Genomic DNA, 15,770 nt, shown 5'->3' on the forward strand with positions numbered 1-15,770 from the left:
GTACTGGGTTATTAATCATGGGCTGTAGGTTCAATAACCTGGTCCGCTAAGCTCCTGCTACTATTGGGCCCTTAAGCGAGGCTGACCCTGTGCTCTGACCCTAGGTTTTGTTGCACTGTACAAGTGTACTTAAGTATACTTAAAGAACTGGAGGGCTCTAGAGTAAAATATTTGAACAACCTCATTACCCACCCCCCCCACCCCCACCCCCCTTTTTTTTTTTTTTTTTTTTTTTTTTTTTTTTTTTTTTCTTCCTTGAAGGTAAGGAAGAACACCGGAGGTGATTAAAATTCCGCACACTGCTTTGGATTCATTTGCAGCCCAGATTAGATTTCTGTGACTCGAGCGCTCTTACAGCACAGTGAAGCGGTTCTCAGAGCAAGTGGCAAAATAGGCCTCTAATTAAGTTAACTTTCCATTTCAGCTGGTGATCCAAAACTGTGCTGACTGTAGATTACATCACAGCATTAAGGTATGAATTACCCCCACTGGAGGACACAGCGTCTTATTAAAGCCATCAGAAACTCCCACCGTGCTGCAGAGGCACTTGTGTTTGAATCATTTAGCACTGTTGTGCCTTTAAACGCTGGGCTGGAACTCAACTTGAATCTGTGGAATAAAGGAGCCTAATTGGTACTTTATCATTTTTAGCACATGCCTCCTGGAGGAAGATTAGCGAGGAAGAGGATTCATTACACCGCTACGCACCGGAGAAAAAAAGAAATTGCCTTCCGTTTGTCTTGGTCACCAAGCGGCTCAGGAGATTGATCAGAGTCCTTCCTTTAATTATAGAAGGCCCTTTCCTCTGGTATTATTTGGCTTTCCTGGCAGCTGCTTAGTGAAAAGGCCACAGTGCCAGCGGGGAGGGAGTTTCGCCCACATTGGTGTCCTTTTCGGCTCTGATACTCCTCCACCGAGAGCTGCTTAATCAGGCCGACAAAAACTGGTGTAATGTGACAGGGAGATATGTGATCCTCTAAGATACATATTGCATATTAGGGGTGTAACGATACACAAAACCCAAAATTTCATTTAACACATTACAGCGCTATAACAATTACAAGAGAAGTATGCCATGTGTTTCGATTCTCTAGTCTGTGTCATGTCGAGCATACAGAACAGCCTAAGCCTTAGGGGTATGGATTCCTTGAAATGTTGAAAACATCCCTTTTCAGATTCTGGTCTATGTTGGCTTGATTGCGTCATGCAATTCCCGATATTTCAAATCTCTCAAATTCTACCACATCCCAAAAGTGTTCCACTGGATTCAGATCCGGAGGTTCGAAGGCGGATCAGCCTCAAGGTTGGGCGTGTTGTGCATCTGAGATGCTGTTCTGCTCACCACGGTTGTATAGAGTGGTTATCTGAGTTCCTGTAGGCTTTTTGTCAGCTCGAACCAGCCTGGCCATTCTCCATTGACCTCCCTCAACAACGAGGAGTTTCTGTCTGCAGAAGTAAACTTTAGAGACTGTTGTGCTGAAAATCCCTGGGGATCAGAAGCTCTACATATAAGCTCCAACCAGCTCATCTGACAACCATACCACACTCAATCTCTGATCATTTTTCTCCTTTCTGATGGATTACATGAAGCCGCGAGCCAGTATGTGTATGGTTATTGCACTGCGGCCACACAACTGGCTTATTCAACAATTGCATGAATTATCTAATAAGTGTACAGGTCTTAATCATAATGTGTTTTGAAGTGTTATACTGTCTAATAAAATCCTTTAGTTGAAAACGTAGCAGATGCTGGGGAGCTCTACAAAAGCTGCTCCCACCTACAACTGCACACCATCTTGTACAGGGAGGTCAGAAGGTTTATTACTGCTGCCACCAGTAGAGGGTATGATTGCCCTGGAGTCTTGGGTGTTATACCCTGCCTCCTCTTCCATGTACTGCCAGCCCCCTACTGGGGAGAAAATCTTATTGGTTTAGTGGGAATAAAGCCTGTGTGTAGCTAACACCATTCAATCCAATGCCATGTTTCATTCCAGACCCTCACCATAGTCCTTTTCCCTGTGTTCAAGCCCAAGCTCCTTTTTTAAGCCTCTGTGGTACGGATTAGACTTTCAGTCTGAAACTTCAGACAGAACTGTAAACATAAAAGCAGAAACTGATTTTCTTCTTTAACACTTTGGCATTTGTAAACATGGCGCACCGCTGTGGAAGACGGACGAGGTGGGTTAGAAATGCATGAAGCACAAGAGGTTGGAATAAAAGGGCTTTAATCGGCTCACAGTTGTCCTGAAATGGTATAAACAGCATAATCAGCTTTGCACAGGAGCTGTTTTAGCAGCATAACAGCACTGAAACATGACACCATTATCAGGAGAATTTCACCCTTTTTTATTATTTAAAGAAGATTTCAAGAACACCAGGATGGGTTTGGTGTGTAGACACATAGTGCTTGGACTACTTGGCATGGTCTGATAACTCAGAACAGGGAAACAGCATTTGAGAAGAACTGATCTCATCTGAAAGGCAACACACTGCAAAAAAAAAACTATCTTGGCAAGTAAAAAGATCCTAAATCTAGATAATATATTGATTATTTCTAATTCTGAAAAAAAAATTGGAACTTTCAACATAAGGTTTTCAGGTTTTTCAACTTTCAACATAAAAAGAGCATCATAACATTCGTACAACAGCCTATAGAGAAACACTACATTAAGGGGCCAGAGCCTTCCAGTACTTCCAGCACAGTTGGCCTCACACTCTCTGGGTGGGTAGGGTGTCGTCGTCCCCCCCTCCCCCCCCATTTACTCGAGCCAGTGTGGGTGTCTGCTAGCTGATGAAACAGAACTGGCAGTTAGTGTTCTCCTCCAAGTGTGTTTGTTTAGCTGTCCAATGACATTGTGTTAGCAGTTGTTTAAAAAAAAAAAAATGATGTGGTTGGTTGGCTTTAAGAAACTCCAAGAAAGGGCATGCTCGCCTTTACCCTTCCAGCGCTGGTACCATCATGTGAAAAGAGATTCCTAAATATATATACAGTGGGAATTGGCAATGACTAAATTGACAAGAAAAAAAAGGGAAAATCTCCCACACAAAAAACCTGTGGATATTTGGACTAGATTTAAGGTTCCTTTGCTTGCCAAGACACATTTTTTCTGGACTGCAGAATTGGTAATGAGCTGAGTGTTTGTCATTACAGGGAGACGTCTGCTGTGTGCCTCCCTTCAGAAAAGTCTATGCAATTAGAAGACTCAACTGATACCCTTTCTGTCGAGTGTAATCATGATCATTGGTTCACGTTTCTGAACAGGACAAAGCACTTAAAAAACAAACAAATCAGACATCAGGCCATCACAACAATCCTACTTAGCTGATCAAGTGAAGACTATATACTGTGGTTGCTTAAATAGTTGCTTATAAATAGTCTGTACATCTGGAAAATAAATAATTCACTATTGAGTATTATAAGTCACTTGGTGATCGAGGTTTTCATTTTGTGCCAGCTTCAACGGTCTACCGCTAAGTGCTACAGGTCATGCAGTGTGAGTGGTTGCACGCTAACAGGTGGTCTTGCGGTAGTGGTGAGCGGTGCAAACCTAAAACCAAAGGCAGCTCCAGTTATCACATCTCTGTCTCTGCCAAAAAGCTCTCACCCTGTCCTGATGTCATCAGGACCATCTGGGAGTTGGAGTCTGAAAGGGTCAGAGACATCGAGTAAATGTTTGAAGAACGTAGTTCTATAGAAGAAAGGAAAGGGCTACTCCAGTTCTCCAATACCGCGTCTCTTTCTACAGGTTCTACTATTGTCTTTAGATATCTTTACTTTCTTACTTTTAAGTAAAATGCTATCTTCATTTATAGTCTTTTATACTCAAGCGACTCTATCTAATGGTAAGCATACAATCTGTCCTTCTATTGCACAAGAAAAGGCTAAGGATACCCCTGTATTACTTTAAACACCAAAGGCTCCTGTTCTTCAGAGTCAACCGGTGACCCCTGCGAAGACTTTCACACAGAGAAATAGAAAAGAGAGCAGAAGTGACAGAGCCTAACTGAAACAGTCTGAAGCGAGTGAGGCATAGTGAGAGTAAGAGAGCACGGATCAGCCCTTACTGCTGTGAGGGAGCCAGGCGGGCTTCTCTCGGGGGGCTACAGAGCTGCCGCGGGCTTCGGCCTCTTTCTCGTCATCGTCCTCGCCCTCGGAGAGCAGGTCGGATATCTGCTGCTGCAGCTCGGGGCTGATGGCGTTCTCGGCCAGCACCAGCACGCGCAGGCACGTGGGGTAATTCTCCACCATGTCCAGGAAGACCTGGAGGCAGTGACCGAAAAGACACACACACATTATATATATACAGGTCTGGAAACGACAGTGATAGGGCAGCGCTCTGCTTACAAGTGACCCCTGGCTTATATGTGACCGTTCATTTATTCTCCATCTTCTCTATTGTGTGCATATGGGGAAAAAAGTCCTCTCTGAATTCCTTCTAGCTGACTTAATGAGGAAAACTAGTGATGCATGATGGCACTTCAGGTTTGCAGATATTTCCATATTTAAATTCTACAAAGCAGCGGATGATGCTGGACTTCATGACGGACATTTTTGTAGCAGTGGAATCGGCTTTTAAAGCTATTTTTAGAAGCTGAAAGTGTAAATGGTCCACAGAGGAGCTGCGGCACTTCAGGATCTGTAAAAAGTCATTTGTCAGACATACTAAATGTGGACTTAACAAGCACTACAGAGGATTGTTTCTCACAGACGTGCAGAAAACGCATCCTTAGGAGCTCTGAAATATACATGACCCAAAGGTAATATGCAAGGTTGGACACAATTTTATTTATATATCATGGTATAAGCTAATATTTTATTAATAGTTAATGAAACCACAACTCTCTGTACTCTCAATATGGTAGGAAAATGGCTTACACACCTGATGTAGCTTGTTCTGACTGAGCAGTTTAGTTTTGTTCACTTCTCTTTGAGTGACACAAAAGATACAGTCTTTAAAATACCACATTTCAAGAAAGGAAAAAGTCTACACACCCCAGGAGATTTGAGCTTGCAGATAACTTCTACTGAGTTCTCAGACCTTAATGAGCTCATCATCATGCAGTCATCATTAGGAAAGGCAAGGTGATGCATATTTCAAAGCCTTATAAATTGTCAGACTCCTCAAACCTTGTCCCAACAATCAGCAGAGCTCTAATTAGCTCTCTAGCACTCTAACAATGAATGTAATTATTACCCAAGCATTTTCAGGGGGCCATTTCCTCATTCGTATTGTCATTAAAAAATAGCAGTTAACAGGAACGGAGAAGGTCAAGTTAAAGTCTGGAAAACAAAAAAACAACAAAAACTCAACTGTTCTTAGAATTGCTAGAATGGCTCATCAAAACCCCTGTTTGACTGCAAACAATCTTCATGAGGATGTAGCAGACGGTGCACTGTTCTACTGCGCTGAGACACCTGCTCATATGACCTTCAGGGAAGAATCATCTTTCAGGAAATCTTTCCTGAATCCTCACCTCAGGGACATCTAAACAAGCCTTTTGCATTTTGGGAACAAGTCTTGAGGACAGGTGAAGTTAAAAAATAAATAAATAAAACAAATAGAGTAAATAAAGTTTAGGGATATAAAATAGGGAATCCATGTTTACTATGTAATATATTTGTAAACATATGGCTAATATTGAAAAGCAGTATCCCAGTGTATTAAAATTACAGTACGGTACAGTCAGTAGCAATGAAGGAGCAGATGTAATACAAGAGATGATAGAAAAATGGCAAACCTCATCTGATATCTGTAAGGAAAGCAGGAAGCTGAATTCTACTGAACCTTCTGTGAGCACATGCCTCATGCTGGTTTCTAACTCCAGCTTGCAGGAATTTCTGCACGATTACCAAGCTGAAGGGCTTTGGCAGGAGATGTACCTGACCTGCCTCGGCAGGGGATGAACACATTGCTATTTATCTTTTCCTCACCCACTCGGCAAGGGAGAAGAAGAGACGTGGAGAGAGAGGCTGTCACTGCTGATGTGGTGTACTTTGATCACGCGCTCCCAGTCACTGGGGGTTGCCCTTTGTTGCGGTGTGCTCACCTATGAGCTTCTGCATTCATTTGCACATGTTTGAAAGGCACAGGAGAATGACTTTGTAATTAGAGGAATTAAGAGGCAAGCACAGATGAGCTGCACACACAGGCCTGTTTGATGGCTAGATAAAGTGTGTAACATCGCCCCCTATTGAAGCATTGTATACAACACAACACAGCCACTCCTCCTCACCTCAAGGTATAACAGATGCACGTAGTCTTCCCAAAACACGGCCTGCGGAAATCTTAATTATATTTGTGTATATATTCAATTTGCAGTCTTTATCTACAGATCTGAGTCTCTTAATGCTGATGATTGTGCAATTCAATCATATCTTTGTGTTAGTGTAATTAATACAGCCCCACAGTTTAGATAAGATGTGCTGCTGATTAATCCTGCAGTAAAATGACTTCTTTTTTAGTAGCAGTTTCTAAACAGACTTTCTAAATGAGATTGTTCTGGACAGATTGGTTTAGTTTAGTAGATACTTTTCTTAAAATGTTTTATAGTGTGTGTTTAATATTTTATAATCCAGTCTGCCTCCTGACCTCCCTGATCAATCAGCTCCCAGCTCCTTTACAAGGCTGCAGTCTAATCACTTCCTGTGTGTGTGTGTAGTGGTACACACTCTGGACTGATATCTGTTGGTGTTTGTCGATTACTGATGTGAAATAACTGGTTTATAGTGGGTGAATGTGCTGTGATTTGATTAAAAAAAAAAAAGAAAGAAAGGTGTGCGGTTCTCCTAGTAAATACAAATAAATATTTTAGCACAGCAGCCCAGTATCATCTCACTGTTTAGCCAATAAATGCATGGTCAGATATCGGTCAAATCTAAACTAATCTAATCTGTCCAATTATTAAATCGGTTTATATGTTTGATTCTGATATTATAGTGCATTCCCTAAACTATCATCTTCAGCTACTACTGATGATGAAAAAGTCATAAAGAACTGCTGAACTGTTGCTTTTTGTCATTACAGACCAAAGATCAAAACAAAAACGAACAAAAACAGGAAACTATTGTATCTTATCATTAGTTGTAAGTCGTTCTTGGCCCTTGATGAGTGTCTCACACCACTACTTCAGTAGCGTATGACACATCTGTATACTCTTTTTCAGTGAGTGTATACATTTCCTCATATAAATCATGGCCACCTGTAAACAAAAATGAGTTTCATTTACATTTCATTGAACTAAATATGACCCTCGGCTCTCCCACAGAAAAGCACAAAAATAATGCAGTACTAAAAAAATGCTCCTTTGTCATCATAATCATATGGCAGCAGTTATTTTTGGAAAAGATCTGTATTGTAAAAGGCATAATTTTCTAAAACAACCCCAGATTTAAAATAACTTCTCCTCTGTTCTTGTCTGCACTTGGATCTTTGCTCACTTTGCCTTAGATCACTTTGCCTTTTGGATGTGCCATAGCCTGATGTAGTTGATTTCATTTACGGTGCCCTTCACAATGTTTGGAATAAAGACACATTTTTCCACAATATGCCTCTCTGCTCCTTAAATCAGACATGATTACCATCCATAACATTCCAGACTTTAATTTAAAGGTATCAGGTACCCCCCCCCCTTTCATTTCAGGGCACTTTGATGTTTAGGACAAAGTAATGATAAGTACATTAAAGCAGTCATGTTTAGTACTTTGCTGCATATTCACCAGGTACTTTGCCAAGCCTCTAATTTAGCCACCCATAGCTATTTTCTGTTTCAGCTAGACATTCATAAACATCATTAGGTACTTTGCCAAGCCTCTAATGTAGCCATCCATAACTATTTTCTTTTTCAGGGCCTTCAAGTTCCCTCAACTTTTCTCTTCAGCATGTGAAACATATGCTCAGCTGGATTAAAATCAGGTGACTTGCTAGAACCTTCATTTTTTTACTTTAAAAAAACTGTGTTGTCTTAGCAGCATGTTTGGGATCATTATCTTGCTGTAGGATGAAGCTCCGTCCAATTAGTTTGGAGGCATTTACTGGAACTTCAGAATTCATTGTCAAACTACTTTCAGCAGTTACATCATCAATGAAGATGAGTGCACAAGTACCTGTGGCAGCCATAAATGCCCAAGCCATGACACCCCACCACCATGTTTTACAGATGAGGTGGTATGTTTTGGACTGTGGCCAGTCTTTACTCTTGCTCTTGCTATCATTTTGATACAGGCAAATCTTGGTCTCATCTGTCCAAAAGACCTTTCCACAGAATTCTGCAGCTCTTTTAAGTACTTTTTTACTGTAATCTGGCCATTCTGTTTAGTGGTTTGCATCTTGAAGTACCTCTGTATTTCTGTTCATGAAGTCTTCTTGATTTCTCTCTGACAAATATACACCTACCTCCAGAAGGCTTTCTGATTTGTCGGATAGACAATTGAGGATTCTTCTAAAGACAATTGAAGATTATTTTGCCATCAGCAGTGGAGGTCTTCCTTGGCCTACCACTCCCTTTGTCCTTTTATCTTAATGATAATCCACACTGTTGATTTTGGTCATTTCAGACCCTGTTTACATCTTTATTCTTGTTTTCAGCCTCATAAAAGCTTATTTGACTTTAATTGGAATAGCTCTCGACTTGTGGCTGAGTAAAACAGTGTTGCAATTTCAACGTGGTGGAAATGAAATGTTTATTGAAGTCTGAATGGTGTACTTTAATAGCGCCTGACTGGTTTAAGCAGAGGGTCATATCAGGTAAAAATGTGTCTTCGTCCAAAACATTATGGAGGGCACTGTAAATGTCTTCAAGCCTATATTGACTGCTATCAATGCTCTGCTACTTTTATGTATTCTGCTCTATACTTAACAAGCCCAGAGTTATAACAGTTATACTTCTTGCTATTTATTTTACAAGTTAATTGTGTAATTGTATAATAACAATCATACCACTAAACTAGTTACATTTGTTGTCCTTTGCTTTCACAGAAAAGCTTAAGAAAATAGCACTTTCTAGAAGAGCTATAAACATGTTGCCTCTGGTTGCTTACAGAAGCTGTGAGGAAACATTTGAGCCTGGATGGCTGGCTTTATTTAATGATGCTCATTTAAACACCCCATTTACATCATTTGTAACAATAAACTAACTAGATGTGTTTCTTCTTAACAATGAGTTAAGGCCAGCTGGACCTTTTACAAATCTAATTCGGAAACAATAGCATGAGCTGGGAAAAAAAGAGTCTAAAGAATGTGTCCAATTAAATTATAAATTAATCAAGCTTTGAGCAGTGAGCCTAATGTGGGAATAAAAGCATAAAGCAAAAGTGTATGTTATTACAGAATTTCAAACATTCCTGCAACTGCTATTCTAGCCTCTAGTTTCTTGGCATATTTAAAATTCATTAATATGTGTGATTTACATATCCCATTTAAAATGTATATAAACGTTCACAGAATTGCATTAAGCAGTAATTTCTGTATACTTTGCAATAACAGCCTTAGAATGCCCAACAAAGCACAACCCATTATATATTGTGGATTTAAATTTCCACTTTAAAAAAAGAGTAACATAAGGTTAATCTTAATATTATATACAGTTGTGGTCGTACGTTTTTATACACTCACCATTGACATGAATGTTATGGCAATAGTGGGCTGTCTATGATTTCTTTATTCGCTTTTATTCTCTGGCAGAAAAAGTGTCCAAAACGTTCAGTGCAGATCTGAGAAGGATGCTTGTAGATTTCTACAAGCCAGGAATGTCACTTAGAGCCATTTGTAAATGCCTGCAGCTTCCAAGATAATCAGTTCCTGTGATGTGTAGCCACTTTCCCAAGGCCTGGAAGAAGACCCAAGGTGTCACTCTTAGCTGAGCATGATATTGAACAACCCAAGAACCACCATACTATGGGAACACCAGTGTCACTGTCCTCAATTAAGTTTTACATCGCCATGAACTAAGAGGCTGTTCTTCAAAAAAAGAACTCCCTGCTCCAATTTGACTACTTGATTACAGTTTACAGCTAACAACATGGACAAATGTTTCATGGTCAGATGAGCCAAAGACTGAGTTGGTTGGCCAAAATGACCTGAGGTTTGTTTGGAGGGGTAAAACTGAATCATTCAACACAACAACACTGTACTGGTGGTACTGTGGTGGTAGCATAAATAACTAAAGGTGGGGGACTACCTCAGAATGTTTTAGCCCAACTTCAAACCATCAGACAGACTGTTGCAACAGCTGGACACAATTGGGTGTCCCAACAGGATAAAGACCCCAAACGCACATCAAGGATGGGTGTGGAATGGATAAAGCAATCTTTCCAAAGCCTTTCCAAAGTAGTGACCTAAACTCTATTGAAAATATGTGGACTGTGTCTCAATTTTGAGGCTGTACCAAGAATCAAATGAACAGTGAGCAATTGACCAATTCTGCCAAGAAGGGTGGTCAAATATCCAACCAGGAATCTGTCCGAATCTTGCCAGTGGGGCTAGGTATGGCCTTAGTCACCTGTCTACAGTTTTGAAGTTGGTTAAGTGATAGTTCTGTGAATGAGCTTGGGACACCAGATCTTACTGCTAAACCTTCTGGAGGTGTCATCGTCTTAATTCAGCAAAGATCAGATGAAGGGAAGTGCCTGTCTGATGACCCCTGCGAAGAGCTTGCAACGTAGAGGGTGATTAGAATAGGGGTGAAGGGAATGAGCTAGGCCTTATGTGTTACCCCAAGTATTAGATACAGGATATTTTTTATCTTTTCCTCTAGTATTTCACTTGTTGATGGCTACCAAAAGCATTTGGTCAAGTTGCAAAGGGAACTTGCTAGGTGATGTACTGAAATAACAAACATTTGGAAGGAGTAACATGCCTAAAGCCCTCTGTCCCAATATAATGTCCTATATATACAGTTTTTGTCTTGTTCACGTGTCTATGACATGTTTTAGCAATCCTCCACTACCCCGTCTCCTACCTTTTTACTCATTCATTTTGTCATTTCTCATTTCTGGCTCCACTTAGTAGAAAGGGGGGACTGGCTTCCTACCACAAGCAGAAGCAACCTGAGCCCCCAGAGTTCTCTTCCCTCTCTTCAGTCTCATCCCAAATACTCATTTGCTACTAGCATGGTACAAACTAGCAAAAGGACATCTAAACATATATTAGTTGTGCTGTATGTGTAGACCTCCCCCAATTAAAGATGCGTGTATGCTGTACAGCCAAATATTGCCATAGCAATATTCAATTCCATGATGAGTGTAGGTAAACCTCCGACCACAGCTGTAACTTGTAATAAAGAGACTGGCAGCACAATGCATGTGTGTATAAACAAAGATTACCTTACCCTACCTAGGAGTAGAGCAATTAGAAAGAGACACTGAGTCTGACCATGGGTAAAGTATGTTTGTAAAGCAAGGAAACTAATAAACTGCAACTGACTAATAAAATATGAATGCTTAAAATCTTATAAAATAAATTTCATGACATAGATGTTTATTCAAATGGCTTTTAAATGTACTGTTTACCTGTGCTGATTGATTAGTGAGGCCTGTTCCCTCCAAGTCTAGAACTTCAAGTGTTCGACTGGAAGCCACAGCAACAGCCAACATTCCTGCAATCTGGTCCCCTAGGAACAGATGAAAAAAAAAAAGCAGAGACAGAAAGAGAGGTCATGTTATGGTATCCTTGGAGTCCTGAAACTGCCACCATTGCAATCTTCCAGCAGCTTGGACACTAGGGTGGCAATTTCATTCACTGGAGTGCAGTGGTCAGCAAAAAGCTAAAACAAAAGATGTAGTCCCAACACTTTCTCTCTGAGATCTCTGGGGAAACCGGGCCTACTTGCTTATGTCAGTAATTATCGAGCTGGATAGATTCTGTATCAGAAGCAGGCTGCACAATTAGCCCTATATCCTGTAAGCACTTTCTCAAGCAAATCAATGAGGGAAAAAATCTCACTGGCAAGTAAGACATGACCATTTGGTAACAGTTCTTGAGCCAAAAACAGTCCTAGGTGACTATGACATCAGACTATATTTAGTATTAACAAAGATAACAAGTTAGATTTAATTAAGGATTTAGTTAGCATTAATAAAGAAGAATAAAGAAGACACACTTAAAGAAAGTCTCACAATCCTGACATAGCTTGTTTTGATTAGACTGTCTTGTTCTGTTCTGATTCTACTACAGTTACACCAAAGAGAAGCCTACACAGTGCGTTAACCAGAAAGAAACCATGTCCAAAAAAAACAGTACAACAGTATGTGGAAATCAATGAGTACTGATACAGAGAACATATTGCCAAGCCACAGCCAAAACTGTGCATCAATTCAACGTATGGCAGCGGATTACAAACAAAGGTTTATATGAAAATAGAAATACTAATGCACCTGAGAAAAACCATCAGTAGTATAATGACCTGATATGTACACCATCACAAAGTCTACGGCAAATAAGGTGCTCCAGTGAAAGATCGGCTAGGCATGAGGTAATATATCCAGGTCCAGTATAAAAGTATACACTGGCATGACCTCTATACAGCGTGATGTAAGTTTCTTACCTAAGGGATTGTAATCCAGATTGAGGACACGTAGCTGGGAGCTATGCGCTACAGCGATGGCCAGTCTAGCCCAGCCCTTGGTGGTGATTGCTGGGTTTGCACTCAGTGTCAACTCCCTAAGACCTGCAGTGCGACATTAGACATTAGATTCATTTTACTGCCGTAACCCTCTTGATCCAGATGGATCTAGTGCCAATTTTTGTATCTTCTCTGGCATTGACATGTATGCACATATGTGGCAAATATATGTCCATTTCATTTTCATGTGCTTCCTTAGGAGTTTTCCATGTGAACCTTTACCAGATTTGGCTCCGTCTGGAGGCAACATGCCACAGATCAGCTGAATCGCCTCATCTCCCAGCATACAGTCCCCTAGATCCAAGGACACCAGCGAGGGGTGAGTCGACAGCGCTGTGTTCAGGGTGACCAATCCTGCATCTAAAAGAGGGCTTCCATGCAGACTGTGAGGGGCAGAAGAGCACAGACACAGCCAGAGGCCATGTTTTAATCAGCCATACAGTAGCAAAACAGACTCCGATATAGCCCTTTAGTTCTAACTGGCACTGAGAATTAAGGAACTGCTGAAAAGATGCAAACTGATAGTACAGAGAGACGCGTATATTGCACAATGTAAAAAAGAGCTTAGTAGAAGTTCAAAGGTGTCTGTGATTGAAATACTATACTGGTCCTGCCAGCTGGAACTATGCCTGAGTGGAGCTTAGAGAGGAGAATCCTGTTATCACAGAATACCGTTATTAAGTGCAGTAAAGGAGTGCTGGACACAGGATAATCCAGGACTATATGCACCTGTGCTGGCACTCATGTCTACAGAGCCGGGTAAAGCAGACTACTTTTTTCTATCTGTAAGACTGTCAGAGGTTTGATGTTCAATCAGTTGCAATTGATTGAACCAATCCCATAGTATTATAGTCGTATTAATTGCTGTGCTACAGATTACAATTACAGACACCGTATACAGATAGTTATGTCTATGGGCTAAAATGATCAATGTCTATACATTTTAATGACAGAATTTGCATTAACTCAACAACTTCATGAAGTTATGGAACTAATGCTCTCTCTAAGATGCCCTTCTGCTTGTTTATGATCTATTTTTGGCTGCTGTTTCAATTCGGTGCACTGCAATGGACTGGCACCCTTTTCAGGGGGTATTCCTGCCCTTCCTCCATGACTCTACATAGGCTTTGGACCCACCACAACCCTGACCAGGGTCTACATAGATTTCTTAATGGATAAGAAGATGAATGGATGAATGGATGGATCAATGGTTATATGATTAATTTGGTGCAGTCAGTCATTGTTTTAAACTCAGCATGAGAATGACAACTACTGGAGATCCCAATTTCCATATGGTAGTGTATTGTGACAGTACTAGATCTGTGTAAATGAATGAGCAATATAGTAGAAGACAGTACACGAAGACTAGGACTAAACAGCTTATTGTTTTGGTTCTAAAGAGTAGATAACGTAACGTCATAATCCACGACCACCTTGAACTGTGTTTTTAATTCACCTAGTAAAACAAACCACTTCAAGTTGGATAGTACTACAGAACTGCAGTGGACTGGCACCCTGTTCAGGGGGTATTTCTATCCTTCCCCCATGATTCTACATAGGCGTTGGACCCACCACAACCCTGACCAGGGTATTAATAGATTTCTTAATGGATGCGAAGATGGACGGATGGATGAATGAATGGATGGATCGATGGTTATATGATTGAATTGGTGCAGTCAGTCATTGTTTTAAACCACCACCAGCTCCGCAACCATTGGTGCTATAAGCCACTACCACCCTTGAGTTGCTTTTGAATTCAATGGTGTCAAAAAAAACCCAAATCCTAAAGCTGAAAAGTGAAGAGTGCTGCTGCTACATCACCCACAGAGCCACACTCACCGTCACTTACTAAAGAAATGGTCAAAAACGTAGCTAGGTACATAGAAAGTAGATGCAACTGAGTAAATACAGGCTAGCACTTCAGCATCCGCCACTCACTTAATGCCCATATGCTGCAACAGCTCACAACACAGACAAAGAGCAGCCTGCGTTACTGCATGTTCCTATTACAGCATCAGCGGCTCGTTTAGAAACTTTCTCTTCTGGTTCAACATTCATTTAGTCATTAACTTCACCAGCGCTAAATCTACTGCAAACCGTGAATTAGAAGCACTGTCTTCAGAAGGGGCTCATGAGCACTCACAAAAGGGTCTGAATGGATCTATTGGCCTCGAGCGCGTCCGCGAGCTGCTTGGCGCGGCTGCTGCTGGACACCACACCGAGGTTCAGGTTGAGCTGCGCCAGGGAGCGCGACTCGGACACGCCGCGGCACACCCGGCCGAAGTCCCGGTCAGAGAGCTGGCAGCCCCGCACGGACAGCAGCCTCACACTGTTCTCCTTGAGACTCTCACAGATGTCTCTGATCTCCGCCCCGGACAGCGCCTCGCCCGTTATCTGAATCGAGCCCGGCAGCATGTCGGCGAAAGCTCGGGGCGAGTCACGCGCGAGGCGGCGGCAGCGGCGACGACGGCGGCGGCGGCGGCGTCGTCGTCATCGGTCCGGTTCACTATGACAACCGAAACGGCACCGAAACTTGGCTTTTTAAAAAGATAGATATCAAAATAAAAAAACGACCGTAAACCGAGAGCGCTTCACGACACGTCGCTCGATTTACACATCGAATAATACAACGAGCCGCGCGCGCAGCCTCATTTCAAATCTAACGAACGGCTAAACCGTTGGTGGAAGCTGACAGTAGTGATATTCGGTTCGATTCAGTTTAGCCGAACCGATTCTGTCGAGCTGCCCATTTAAATGAATCGAACGCCCGGTTCACTGACTTTTTGAGTCACATTTAGGTGAAGTCCAATGTGCCTCTAGCTATATACAGTGAGTCTACACCTCTGCTCACGCGTGGTCAGACTTGCAACACATAACACGGACACACTATAGAAAGAGGAGGCCGGGTAATGTAAACAGAATAAGAAAACTGTCCGTTATCTCGCATTTCATTGCTTTGTACTTGTACTTTCGCAATGCCAATTAAGCTGAATCTAATCAAATAAGTTAAAATATGTATTTTTATATTTTCAATTCTTATATTTCACTATTATACGATTTGCTTTACTGTTATTACACTGTCATAACGTTGCACTGATCCTACAAAAAATTCGATTCAGTTCTACTTGTGAGCTGATTCAAAAGAACCGGTT

General features: G+C 41.4%; 1 protein-coding gene across 1 annotated transcript; it reads right to left on the reverse strand.

Annotated features, from left to right (window-relative positions):
* Nucleotides 1-2,228: 2,228 nt before the first annotated feature.
* On the reverse strand, nucleotides 2,229-15,313 carry lrrc73 (leucine rich repeat containing 73). Its single transcript, XM_072677642.1, has 6 exons — nucleotides 14,762-15,313; nucleotides 12,841-13,001; nucleotides 12,541-12,663; nucleotides 11,507-11,607; nucleotides 4,066-4,261; nucleotides 2,229-3,644 (listed from the first exon to the last, which is right to left on the reverse strand). The coding sequence occupies exons 1-6, from the start codon at nucleotides 15,031-15,033 to the stop codon at nucleotides 3,574-3,576; spliced, it is 924 nt and encodes a 307-aa protein (XP_072533743.1). The 5' UTR covers nucleotides 15,034-15,313; the 3' UTR covers nucleotides 2,229-3,573.
* Nucleotides 15,314-15,770: the final 457 nt, after the last annotated feature.

This window comes from Salminus brasiliensis, chromosome 4 (genome assembly GCF_030463535.1).
Source record: "Salminus brasiliensis chromosome 4, fSalBra1.hap2, whole genome shotgun sequence".
Lineage (NCBI taxonomy): Eukaryota > Metazoa > Chordata > Actinopteri > Characiformes > Bryconidae > Salminus > Salminus brasiliensis.